The 15042-nt window shown below is 41.2% G+C and overlaps 1 protein-coding gene across 3 annotated transcripts in view; it reads right to left on the bottom strand.

Annotated features, from left to right (window-relative positions):
* Positions 1-15042, bottom strand: part of GRIA3 (glutamate ionotropic receptor AMPA type subunit 3) — a 460685-nt gene that overhangs the window by 167251 nt on the left and 278392 nt on the right. For all 3 annotated transcript variants that reach the window (XR_013221283.1, XM_077285103.1, XM_077285104.1), the window contains exon 4: positions 699-886. Coding sequence is in view for 2 of the 3 variants with exons in the window: in XM_077285103.1 (XP_077141218.1) it covers positions 699-886 (188 nt within the window). In the remaining variant the exon portion in view is untranslated. The remainder of the gene's footprint in view (positions 1-698; positions 887-15042) is intronic.

Raw genomic sequence — 15042 nt, 5'->3', positions numbered from 1 at the left:
TAGAGCGAAGGGAATGAAATAATGGGGGTGCACATTTGTTGATCCTCACAAACACCAAACACGGCTACTTTCTTTCTATGTTGGCTGTGGTGCAAGGTGTTTGTGCTCACTTAATTCTGTTATGCTTCTTGTAATTATTCCGATGCATTTTATTGTAATCTTAACCCCAGTAGTTGCTTTTAGGCAAACTTGGAATTTCAGACAATAAAATTACCACTGTCTGTATATCTTTAATTCCATTAGGGGCTTTTTTACTGCTCCAGCTTTCAGTACATAATAGGATTGCATTGCCAAATGTTAATATAATGGTAAAATATTGTTGAATTCTTGTTTAGCACATAGAAAGAATCATGAAAGAGAAATTGTTACACAAATGACCTCTTCAGTATGGGAGCAGGTCAGCTTTTATTTGGCAAGGGGTGTCACACAAAATATATTAAGAATGACTGCTACAAAGCAAAGCTCCGGCTCAAGAATGATCAGTCAGCATGACGAGTATTACATGACTTGACCTTTGATAAGATGTTGATTTTCTTTTCAGAACAGCCTTGGATTCCAGTTATATCTCCAATTTACAGCCAATATATGCCATAATATGTAGCAATAAGAAAAGAATGCTGCTATTTCATCACATGGATTGTTTTACATTCTCTTTCTATAAATCTCACAAATACACATAATTTTAGAAAAATGTGTACCTGCTCCAAAATTGTATTTATTCGCTCAACTTCGCAGTCGATTACAAATCTTTTCTCCTGACGTCTGTCCATTTCCTCTATGATGCGTTTGTATTCCTGAACATCTTTTATATTCCCCACTGATCTAGCTGTCACTTGCCAGTTGTTCTGTACCGCTGCCTCCATAATGGCCTGAAGAATAGAAAATCCTGGGGAAGAAAAATGACACAATCAGTCTCTTTATTGTTAAGAATATGAAAAGAGAACTTTCTAATAAAAAATATTATTGCAAAATGGTTTTCAGGGAACATATATCATGCAGGCATTGCGGTCCCTCCCTATCACTTCATGGCCTGCTATCTCCTTATTACAGTATCATATTACCTGCTGGCGGGACATATTTCTACAAGTCACATTCCCTCTGAATTCAGATGGTGAGTTCCATGTTGTAAGGGATAAAAACAGACTGAAAAGTACAAAATAGCTAGATTTCTAACATTTTCACTTTCAAATTCGTAAAATAAACCATAAATACAGCTGATATGAGGACTCTAAAAAGAAGAGGAGGGTACAGTCTCTATTTTGCCCACTGCTGTTGGGTAGCAACAACCTGGATATGATTTCCCTCTGTAAAATGGAAAACCAATGTTGGGAATCAAAGAACACTGCCTATCTTGTATGAAAGAACCCAGCACATTAATGAAGGATGTAATTTAATCTTCGCTCCCGGGCCTACTCTCATTTATGGAATCCACAACACCAAATTTAGATCATGAAACCTTCAGCTCAAAGTGGGCTTCCACACAGTAGTATAGCTACCGGGGTGGCAAAAAGGCAGTCGTTCCTGGCCCTGCGCTCTGAGGGGCCCACCTAGAGCTACGCTACTGAAACTGTGTTGGCGTGCGCAGCTTGTCCATACAGTTACACTCTGCGGCAGATACAGGGAGACTTGATCTCCCTACCAGCACTGGGCTCCCCACCCGTCATCGCAAGTTCAGCTGTATCAGCTGGATGCTGATACAGTTGACAGCAATGATGAGAGAGGGATTGTCACGCTCCCTCTCCCATCATCCCCCTCTGTGTCTTACATCACTAATGCAGACATTGGCAGCTGGTGCGATTATGTTATTACTTGGCACCTCCTGTCTTGAGACTTGCAAGCGCTCGGAGCAGTAGGGGAACGAGGAGGAGAGGTGAGTATTGAATTTATTTATTTCTAATTTTTTTATGGGGAGTAGAATATACTATAAAGGCCTATTGGCAGTGCATTATAATATACAGAGTCTGCCTAAGGGGAGTGCATTATACTACAGAGGCCTATGGGGGTGTATTATACTATACAGAGTTTTTCTATGGGGGGGCTCAAACTATAGATGCCTTTGGGGAGTGCATTATACTATGTAGAGTCTGTAAATATATAGATCAGAGCACAGAAATATTGAACATAATCTGGAGATGTCGACAGAAAAGCTCCCCAACACATGCAAAATTCAAAAGATATATGAAAGATATATAGAGCCAAGACTACTGTCTTCAAAATTGAATGCAAAATTACATTTATTAAATAACAATATCACATAGAGTAAAAATACCAAAAGTGCAAATAGACACACGAGTATCAAATGGGTATCTAAAGAATGACACAGGTAAAGGGTCTGAACAACCACACTGATAAAGTAAAATCCAACCAGAGGAATCAAGCTCTCAAGGCTAATAAGCCATATAGTAAAGTGTGTATATGCCTTTAAGAACAACTAGTCAGAAAAATTAGCCAAAGATTGATCCTCACCCATAATGGTCGCAGTGTGGAAGCGGACTGCCAGCCCCTACACGCGTAGCCTTGAGAACTTGATTCCTCTGGTCAGATTTTACTTTATCAGTGTTGTTGTTCGGACCCTTTACCTGTGTCCTTCTTTAGATACCCATTTGATACTCATGTGTGTCTAATTGCACTTTTGGTATTTTTATTCTATTTATGTGATATTGTTGTTTAACAAAATTTAATTTTGCATTCAATTTTGAAGACAGTAGTCTTGGCTCTATATATCTTTTGAATTTTGCATACTATATAGAGTCTGTCTATGGGTAGTGCATAATACTATAGAGGCCTATGGGGGTGAATTATACTATACAGAATCTGCCTATAAAGAGTGCATTATATTATATATAGAGGCCTATGGGGAATGCATCATACCATGTAGAATCTGCCTATGGGGAGTGCATTATACTGTATGGAGGTCTATGGGAAGTGCATTATACTATATGGAGTCTGCCTATGGGGAGTGCATTAGACTATATAGAGGCCTATGAGGAGTGTATTATACTATATAGAGGCCTATGAGGAGTGCATTATACTATATAGAGGCCTATGGGGAATTCATTATACTCATTATACTATATTAAAGGCCTATAGGGAGTGCATCTATTTATATACCTACCTTGTAATGTCTTCACATCCTGTTCCGTCCAGATGTGTCCGGATCCCAGAATTCCAAGCGGCGGAAGTTCACCGACATCCACATTGGGACACCCAAGTGATGGGTGTCTCAATACAGAAACTGCTGGTGGTACCAGCCTCTTGTGTGGTACCACCAGCAGAATCCCGTTGCACCACACACACGCACACACACACACACTGTATACACCATACGCACCACACACACACACACACAAACGCACACTGTATATGCCATACGCACCACACACACACATACAATGTATATGCTGTAGGCAGCCTCTTGCATGATACCACCAGTGGAACACTGCCACCATCTTCATACAGGAGGAGCGCATGCGCAGTTTCAATGTGACCGATGCTATCTGTCTGCACAAAGAAGGCGGCAGTCTGATTTACTGCGCCTTTGCGAAATCCGCGCATGTGCAGTGAATCATTCGGCTGATCCCGGTGGCACATGGTTAAAGAAGAGAGCACAGACGGGAGAAGTCAGCACATGGGGAAAGAGAGAGTGGATAGGTGGGTGAGCACCAGGGGGGAGAGATACTCAACGCTGCAAAGCCTGCCCCCATCGTGACATTACCGCCCTCCCGATGTGACAGCATTGGGCCTCCATCTACTTATACTACAAATGTCAAATGTGTCTTTGTTGTAATCTCTGCAGCTGAGTCGTGGCTGGAAGAAGTTATCATGTTGGTCTGGGCCAAATGGAAAAGATGGGAAAAGTGAACGATTCCATCAGAAAGAATGTCAGCTGTAAGTCACATCTATGACTGTACTGTAATCTATTACATGTTCTGCAGGACTGGTACCTGCCACTATATGGTCACCATATGGCAGTAATATCAGTGTGGGTCTTTGTATAGAGATTATTTTCAGCAACAGCGCAGTCATCTGCTGAGGTTCTCCTACATCCACTATTAGGGTGTTCCACCATAATTGTAATTAGGGTTACCTGGTTAGGGGCCCACTCAGAAGTTTCCCCCCCACTAGTATTAGAAGTGAAGAAATAACAAGTCATGTAGGGATGAGCTCTTGAATTCCTTGTAATTTAATTGCTGGTACGTGCTACCACATAATCAAAAGTAAACACAATGAACTGAGAATAGCACAGGATCAGTGATTAGAGCTGCCGAGATGACCTTGCACGGTAATGGTTGTGTAGAGCGTCTCACAATACTCAGAAAATAATTGTGTTTGGATAATATCTGCACATACTTGTAGGTTTTACCATTGCACATGTTTACATTTGCTTCACTACTGAAATTCGTTTGCATAGCAACACTGAAGGACTTTAAAAGAATATGAAGCTTTTTGGATCTTCTTCTAAGGGGAAATTAAAATAACAGCAGGCATAAAATACACAGATAATTTATGATGCCAAACACATACTGTATGTACAATACCTGTTTTAAGAGCAGATTATCTATCTATCTATCTATCTATCTATCTATCTATCTATCTATCTATCTATCTATCTATCTATCTTTCAAATGTAAACAAAAAACTTCAATGGGATTTTATAAAAGAAAAAAAAGCTCAAAATCACTTGTTGCAGTTGTCCTTAGTCTAGATTCCATTACCCTAAACTAAACATAAAATACATCAAAGTTTAAAGTAGACACTAGACAATGATGCACAGGAATCCACACATATATTTAGGTAATGCTATGTGACTACCCAATAAACAAATTTGATTTTTTGGCTATGTTCACATGTTCAGTAGTGAACCACACGTGCAGCAATCTGTTGGCAAAAAAAAGTTGTGTAGACACAATATTTTAGTCCGTTGTTAAGTAATAGATCTCTGCTGGATTTTTTTTTAAACATTGAAGTCTGTGGAAAACAGATACGTTAATCAGCCATCTGTTTTTCGTTTATTTGTAACAAATCTGTTTTTTGCTTACTGTACCAGTAATGGATCCATTTTTTGTTTTCAGGATTAGTTACAAATGGACGAAAAACAGACGGCTGATTAATGGATCCCTTTTCCATAGACTTCAATGTTAAAAAAATGGATCCAGCAGAGACCAATTATTTAAAAACTGACCAAAAAATTATCTGCACTTCTTTTTTGCCAACGGGTTCAACAGAGCAGCAGTTTGACTTCATGTTGTCAGGGTGGAACTACTGGTGTCATGCTGATTGACAGCTGGATTCCCCCAATTAGACAGCGGGGAGTCGGCTGTCAACCAGCATGACACCAGTAGTTCCGCCTTGTCAACAGGAAAGTTAACTATTGCTCTGTTGATGTCTGTGACCACTCTGTGCTGGCAGAGGATGACGCTGGACATAATAGCAGGTAGCTAGCAACTACCTGCTTGTTAGTGTTTAGGTACATTTTTTTTTAGGTCCCAGATATCACCTTTAACTCTACAAATCTATGTAAAAACATCTGCACAAGTCTTGACAATGTACAAAAACCATGTCACTGGTTGTGAAGGCTTAAAAAATTCTGCCAGACTTAAACAATGAAAATATAAATTTTTTAGGTTAGTTATGGGCTTTGCGTAACAAGTTGGAATTTTCATTAAAATTTGCACCTTCTTGGCACTTCTTGATACTTTGAAAAAAATGAGCTGATTTAAGAGTGTGGCTATGTGCCCACGTTCAGGAATGTATGTAGACTTTTCCTAAGCAAATCCGTACTCCATTCGCAGGAAATCAGCTCGTGTTTTTTTCCGCATTTTTAATGCGTTTTTGCACATTTTTTTCGTGGATTCTTTGCGTTTTTTTTCCAGAAGTTACCAATATAATAATATTATAGTGGCAAATCTGCAGATTTTCTGCAAAATTAATGAACATGCTGCGTTATTTTCCGCGAGCATGGGCACAAAAATTATGCAGTACATTAAAAAGATGGGATGTTTAAATTAAGCGTTTTTTAAGCAATTTTTGCAGCGGAAAAGTGCTGAAAAAACACAGAAAAAATGTGAAAAATCCAGAACGTGGGCACATAGCCTTAGATGTCTGACAACTAGTGATGAGCGAGTATACTCTTTGCTTGAGTTTTCCCGAGCACGATCGGGTGGTCTCCGAGTATTTGTTAGTGCTCGGAGATTTAGCTTTCGTCCCTCATCTGCATGATTTATGGCTTCTAGCCAGGCTGAATACATGTGAGGAATGCCTGTTTGTTAGGGAATCCCCACATGTATTCAGCCTGTGTAGCAGCCGTAAATCATGCAGCTGCGGCGACGAAAACTAAATCTTCAACCACTAACAAATACTCGGAGATCACCCGAGCAACGAATATACTCACTCATCACTACTAACAACCTTTGGTCAGATTGGGTTTATAAAACCTATGCCAAAAATGTCACAAATTGTAGCACAAATCAACAATCTGCTCATTTCAGGCACATATAGCAATCGGTGGTGTAAATACAGCTGAAGATATGGCAAATTGGCTACAAGGTGTGCCCCTCTCAAGGAGTTGCCCTGTCTTCTGATGAAAGTCTGCAGTTACTATATATGACTGCAGAGTTCTGAGTCCTTATAGCGTGTCACCACACGGTGTCTGGATTCTCCTATGTTGCTCGTGAAAGCAGGGCATGTGCCATTTGCATACCCGTAGTCACATGCCAACTAGACATGATCGGACCCGTTCAATACAAGTGAGTTGAGCAATGTTGTGCAGTACTTAGTCAGAATGTGGCGGGAAGTATGCAAATTGCCTGTGTTCAAAGGCAGCAAGGAGAATCCTGAAAAGTGAACAATCCCTTTAATAATTTTGACACACCTTACTCCTGCGCAAGTGAGCATAAGACTAGTATATTACATGACAGTCTTAGCAAATTTCAGGTGCAGTAGCTGAATTATGAATGAATTCATACCTAAGACTGCTCACTTGATGTAAAAACTCAGCAATTCCAGAAGAGGCTAACAGATGGGAGCAGCTTCTTTTGCTAGTACATATTTAAAGAAGCCCTTCAATGTATATAATTTTTCTTAAATGAGTTTTTATGTGCATGTACTGCAGTGTAAGTGTATTAATACACTCACCTACCGCTGCTCTCTCAGGGGTCCAGCCCCATTCTGCTCCTCTTCTCAGTGATGTCACTGCAATTCTGACTAGCCAGCTCACTCTATGCTCTATGTGTGACCCAGAAATCTCTTTTACAATTTAATCCTATGGGGTCTCATTCTGACTCGCTATAGACTTACATTGTAGAAAACAGTTCCAGGTCTCACAGAGCGTAGCATGACCCGGAAAGTCTGCAGATTCTTAATGTCACTGAGAAGAGGAGCAGAACGATGCTGGACACCAGAGAGAGCAGCAGTAAGTGAGTATATTAATACACGCACACTGCATCAAATGCACCTAAAAACACATTTAATAAAAAATATATACTTGGGAGGGATTTTTAATAAACGTAAGAATATTATGGCACTTTGGACTGGTGATACTAAGTTTTTTTTATATTGTCTAACTCATTAATAGAAAATCACAGTGAAAGCTTCAGCTGCTGGTTTAGAATATATTGCCCAAATCATTGTGCTATTACATGGCTTTTTTTTACTGGCTCTGGTATTGATAAACCACAAATTATGGGTCACAAGGATGTCTTGACTAAATACTTATGTGCTGATTCGCAGCACTCTCGAATACAAAGGTTACATTTTGGGTCAACACCACCAGATATGTAAAATGTTTCTTATATTTTGCAAGCCCCACCAATCTACACCTGAGTGTGACAGAGACATCTGTCTCTGTACTGTTCAGCACCTGCACCATCTGCTGAGTGATTTCAACATCAGTTGCTGTTTTCCACTAATTGAATCTGTATATAGTGTTATTTTCTTTATTTTTCCACTTTTATGATTTTGTGTGTGTTATCTTTACTTTTACAATTAATTTCAACAGTTCTTGCAAACCATGATTGTAAAGCTCCAGAATGGTTCTGACATTTACCCCTCCTGCCAACAAAGGAGAAAACTTTCATTCAAAAATCCTAGAACTTTTGCAAAAAAAAATATCTGCTTGTGTTTGGGTTTGCAGCCAGGTCATTTCACAGAAGTAATTTAAAAATGTTTTGGACTTGGGCAGCTGTGAAAAACAGACATTCACAAATGACCTACTGTATGCCCTTAACCCTCCTGCTGTCAAACATCAATGCCAAAAATATGACTGGTTGGTGAACCATAGTCTGCCGTTTCACTTCATCCTAATAACGACTTTAAGAAGTTTTGATTTTACAAAAGCCAATATCCTGTTTGTAAACTATTTTGCACACATCTTGTCAGCTTAATGAGATGTTTATATGGGGCCGATACTAAAAATCTGCTATAAAATTCACAGTGGGAAAAAACTCCAAATTTTTCCTTTGGGAAAATGCTGCAGATTTGAAATAGATTTCAATTTCTTTACTACAAAAGGTAAATTACTTTGTGAAAATCTGCAATCTAAACTGACATGCTGTAGATTTTTTAATTTGGCAAAATTTCATACACAACATTGTTACAGGAATATGCTGCAAAAACAGGGTGGAAGATCGTCAGTGTAACCGGCTTGTGTTCACATCTCTCTAAGGCCGGCCTCACACTTGGCGTAAGACAATACGCCACGTATTATACGTCCGTACTACGGCCGTAATACAGAGAAATGTTCCCAAAATATTGATCCGTAGTCAGGGTGTTTCAGCGTATTTTGCGCATGGCATCCTCCGTATGTAATCCGTATGGCATCCGTACTGCGAGATTTTCGCGCAGGCTTGCAAAACCGACATCTAATGGATTTATGTGCTCAAATGTTCGGGAAAACATATATACAGTATATATATATATATATATATATATATATATATGTCATTGAGACACATATATATATATTCTGTATTTAGATTTTATTCAGTGCGATATCTGTGAACAGCCGGTAATTCAATTGCCGGCTTTTCATTTCTCCTGCACAAACCCGACAGGATATGAGACATGGTTTACATACAGTAAACCATCTCATATCCCCCTTTTTTTTGCATATTCCACACTACTAATGTTAGTAGTGTGTATGTGCAAAATTTCAGCGCTGTAGCTGCTGAAATAAAGGGTTAAATGGCGGAAAAAATTGGCGTGGGCTCCCGCGCAATTTTCTCCGCCAGAATGGTAAAGCCAGTGACTGAGGGCAGATATTAATAGCCAGGAGAGGGTCCATGGTTATTGGCCCCCCCGTGGCTAAAAACATCTGCCCCCAGCCACCCCAGAAAAGGCACATCTGGAAGATGCGCCTATTCTGGCACTTGGCCACTCTCTTCCCACTCCCGTGTAGCGGTGGGATATGGGGTAATGAAGGGTTAATGCCACCTTGCTATTGGAAGGTGACATTAAGCCAGATTAATAATGGAGAGGCGTCAATTATGTCACCTATCCATTATTAATCCAATTGTTGGAAAGGGTTAAAAAACACACACACACATGATTAAAAAGTATTTTAATGCAATAAACACAGCGGTTGTTGTAATAATTTATTGTTCTCTCAATCCATCAGGAACACCCTCGCTTGGAAAAATAATAAACGCACAAGATACATACCTTCTGGTGAACCGTCTCGTCCCACGAAGTAATCCATCTGAAGGGGTTAACTAATATTACAGGCACGAGCCCTGCTAAATGCAGCTGTGCTCCGTGCCTGTAATGCCCGGCGAATGAATGAAATGTAGGTCATTGACCTACATTTCCTTCAGTCGCGGTGATGCGCCCCCTGGTGGATGTCCTCATATGACCTGGAGCGTGGGAAAAAGTTCCCAGGCTGCAGTTCATGAGAACATCCACCAGAGGGCGCCTCACCGCGACTGAAGGAAATGTAGGTCAATGACCTACATTTCATTCATTCGCCGGGCTTTACAGGCACGGAGCACAGCTGCATTTAGCAGGGCTCGTGCCTGTAATATTAGTTAACCCCTTCAGATGGATTACTTCGTGGGACGAGACGGTTCACCAGAAGGTATGTATCTTGTGCGTTTATTATTTTTCCAAGCGAGGGTGTTCCTGATGGATTGAGAGAACAATAAATTATTACAACAACCGCTGTGTTTATTGCATTAAAATACTTTTTAATCATGTGTGTGTGTGTTTTTTAACCCTTTCCAACAATTGGATTAATAATGGATAGGTGACATAATTGACGCCTCTCCATTATTAATCTGGCTTAATGTCACCTTCCAATAGCAAGGTGGCATTAACCCTTCATTACCCCATATCCCACCGCTACAGGGAGTGGGAAGAGAGTGGCCAAGTGCCAGAATAGGCGCATCTTCCAGATGTGCCTTTTCTGGGGTGGCTGGGGGCAGATGTTTTTAGCCAGGGGGGGGGCCAATAACCATGGACCCTCTCCTGGCTATTAATATCTGCCCTCAGTCACTGGCTTTACCATTCTGGCGGAGAAAATTGCGCGGGAGCCCACGCCAATTTTTTCCGCCATTTAACCCTTTATTTTAGCAGCTACAGCGCTGAAATTTTGCACATACACACTACTATCATTAGTAGTGTGGAATATGCAAAAAAAAAGGGGATATGAGATGGTTTACTGTATGTAAACCATGTCTCATATCCTGTCGGGTTTGTGCAGGAGAAATGAAAAGCCGGCAATTGAATTACCGACTTTTCACTAACAGCGCTGCGTATTTCTCGCAAGTCACACTGCAGGTCCGTGTGGAATCCGTATTTTTCTCGCCCCCATAGACTCATTAGCGATTTTTTTGCGCAATACGCTGACAAACGCAGCATGCTGCGATTTTGTACGGCCGTAGAAAGCCGTATAATACTGAACCGTAATATACGGCTAATAGGAGCAGCCCCATTGAGAATAATTGTGCCGTTTATTTTGCGAGTTTTACGGACGTAATTTCTGCGCTCTTACGTCCGTAAAACTCGCTAGTGTGAGGCTGGCCTAAGAAATTGCATGCAAGTGGCTTCCAAGCCTCTGATTTTCCGCAGTGTATTTACTTGCCTTTAGCTGTAATGATAACAGAACTTACTCATTAGGAGTACAGATGCTAGCAGTGAAAAGTTCATCACCTGTGTCTCACTAAGGGCTCTCTCACACTGGCGTATATTCTCTTAAGGCCGGAATCACACTAAACGTATGAAAAAATCGGTCCGAGACTCCCTGCCAAAAGTCGCACGAGTGTAATGCGAGTGTCATGTACAAGTGACAGGTTAGGATATAGACACATAGAATATATAGATATCAGTGACACATATATATATATATATATATATATATATATATATTTATATATATATATATATATATTAGCTGAAGAGTCTGGCGTTGCCCAGGCATAGTAACTAACGGTGGTTAGTTATAACAAATTATAATGATTATCCTCCATCCCATAGACCCGTGCCCATATACCCATCATACATCCTCCATCCCATAGTCCTGTGCCCATATACCCATCACACCTCCTCCATCCCATAGTGCCCATATTCCCATCATACATATCCTCCATCCCATAGTCCTGTGCCCATAAACCCATCACACATTCTCCATCCTATAGTTCTGTGCCCATATACCCATTATGACATCATCTTCACCATGAAAACCATTCTGGCATCATCGTCACCATTACAACCTATTATGACATCATAATCACCATGGCAACCATTATGACACCACCGTCACCATTGTAGCCTATTATGACATCATTGTCGCCATCGCAACCATTATGATTATGATTATTATGGCAACATTTATGATATCATCGCCACCATGGTAACCATTATGACATCATCGTCGACACAAACACATACACACATGCACTCATTTTTATATATATTACATACATAGACACATAGAAGAAAAGCCGCCAATTCATCTGCCGTGTACTGTAAAACCACAGCAGGAGCCGACAGGATAGAAGAGATGGATTACACAGTAAATAAAAATAGAATAGGTAGATGAACAGATGTCTGTGACAAATACAATTAGTACAGTGTGTGTGCTTCCTCAAGGGCCACTGAAACATCTCAGCAGAGAGAAGCAAGACTGGGCATTTGTCTCTGATAATGAGCCCCTGTTGGTACTAGACCAAAGAAACGCCTACAACCAAGTTTCACTGCAACTAACAAAAGTGCGATTGTATGTGTGTGTATATCGATGATGATGCCCTAACAGTTGCCATGGCGACAATGAAATCATAAAAGTTGCCATGGCAAAGATGATGTCATAATGGTTGCCATGGCGACAATGATGTCATAATAGGTTGGGATGGTGATGTCATAATGGTTGCCATGGTGACGATGATGTCATAATAGGTTGTAATGGTAACAGTTATATCATAATGGTTGTCATGGTGATGATGATGTCATAATAAGTTGCCATGGCAACGATGATGTCAGAATGGTTGCCATGGCAATGATGGTGTCATAATGGGTATATGGGCATGGAACATTGTGCGTTCCCTCATGCCGTAAACCTGTCAAAATCCCTGCACATAACACCTGCAAGAATCGGAAAGTCTTCAGTTGCCCTTAAGGAAGCAGCTCTTATTCTCATGTCTGCAATTCTTGCTTCTCTCTGCTGAGACATTTCAGTGGCCATTGAGGAAGCAGCTCTTGCCTCCCTTTCTTCCATTTCTGTACTCATACCTGTATGTATGTATTATGACATAACGTCACCATTGCAACCATTTTGACATCACTGTCACCATTGAAACCTATTATTACATCATCATTGCCATGGCAAGCATTATGACATCATCTTCGTCAAGGCAACCTTTATGACATCATCCTTGCCATGGCAACCACTATGACATCAACGTCACCATTGCAACCTATTATGACATCATTATCGCCATGGCCACTATTATGACATCATCTTCATCACGCCAACTATTATGACATCATCGCCATGGCAACCATTATGGCATCACCGTCACCCTTGCAACCTATTATGACATCATCATCGTCATGGCAATGATTATGACATGATCTTCGCCATGGCAACCTTTATGATATCATTGTCTCCATGGCAACCATTATGACATCTTCGTCAATACACACACACACACATACACTCATTTCTAGAGCCCGGCATTGCCCGGGCATAGTAACTAACTGTGGTTAGGTACAACAAATTATGATTATCCTCCATCCCATAGTCCCATGCCCATATACCCATCATACATATCATCCATACCATAGTCCTGTGCCCATATACCCATCATACATAACCTCCATCCCATAGTCTCATGCCCATAAACCCATCATACACTTCCTCCATCCCATAGTCCCGTGCTCATATACCCATCATACATATCCTCCATCCCATAGTCCCATGCCTATATACCAATCACACATCCTCCATCCCATAGTCATGTGCCCATATTCCCATCATACATATCCTCCATCACATTTTTGCATGCCTATATACTGATCACACATCCTCCATCCCATAGTCATGTGCCCATATACCCATCATACATATCCTCCATCCCATAGTCCTGTGCCAATATACCCATCATACATAACCTCCATCCCATAGTCCCATGTCCATATACTCATCACACATCCTCCATCCCATAGTCCTGTGCCCATATACCCATCATACACATCCTCCATCCCATAGTCCCATGTCCATTTACCCACCACACATCCTCCATCCCTTACTTCCGTGCCGATATACCCATTATGACATAATCTTCGCCATGGCAACCATTCTGACATCATCGTCACCATTGCAACCTATTATGACATCATCGTCACCATGCAACCATTATGACATAACCGTCACCATTGCAACCTATTATGACATCATCGTCACTATGACAACCTTTATGACATCATAATCTCCATGGCAACCTTTCTGACATCATCGTCGCCATGGCAACTTATAAAGACATCATCGTCGCCATGGCAACCATCTATTTATATAATTGCTTTGTAAAGTTTTAATTTCCTGTTCTGGCCAGATGTCATCGTATCCCAGAATTCCAAGTGGAGGAAGTTCACTGACCGCTATATTGGGACACCCAAGTGATGGGTGTCTCAATATGGAAACTGCTGCTGGTACCAACCTATTGCGTAGTACCACCAGGGAAACACCGTCGCACCACATACACACACACACTCTATACGCCATACACACACACTCACACACTCTCACACACTCTCACACTCACACTCAAACATTCACACTCACATACTCACACTCACACACACACTCTCACACATTCACACACTAATACTCACACTCACACACACACATTCACACATACTTACACACTCACGCTGCCTCTTGTGCGGTACCACCAGCGGAACCCTGTCGTGAACATGCCGCCACTGGGATCAGCCGAATGATTCACTGACTGCCACCATCTTTGTACAGGAGGAGTGAATGCGCAGTTTTAATGTGACCACCACTATCTGTCTGCACAAAGATGGCGGCGGTCTGATTTATTGCACCTGTGCGAATTACGTGCAGGTGCAGTGAATCATTCAGCTGATCCCGGCGGCAGATGCGCGACGTGTCTACAGGCAGAGAAAGACGGTCACATTTTAAGGGGCTTTCCAACAAACGAAAGTTAATTTTAAAAATTGACTTGTCTGACCGTGTACGGAGCATACCACTTCTACTGGGCAGGGGAAAAAGCAAAAGACAATACTGACATTACAGCAGGGGATCACAGTGGATTCATTTTGTGAGGTAAAATATTTCACTGACTGTTTTTAAAAAATATTTTACCTCACAAAATGTATCCTCTGCGATCTCCTGCTGTAATGTGAGTATTGTTGTTTGCTTCCTCCCCTGCCCAGGAGCTGTGGTATGTTTGGTACACTGTCAGACAAAGACAATTTTTAACCCCTTTCTGTCATTAGACGTACTATTCCGTCCATGTGGGGTGGGCCCTACTTCCCAAGGACGGAATAGTACGTCATACGCGATCGGCCGCGCTCACGGGGGGAGCGCGGCCG

This window comes from Ranitomeya variabilis, chromosome 2 (genome assembly GCF_051348905.1).
Source record: "Ranitomeya variabilis isolate aRanVar5 chromosome 2, aRanVar5.hap1, whole genome shotgun sequence".
NCBI classification, from domain to species: Eukaryota; Metazoa; Chordata; class Amphibia; order Anura; family Dendrobatidae; genus Ranitomeya; species Ranitomeya variabilis.
This window is presented reverse-complemented; position numbering and strand designations above follow the sequence as displayed.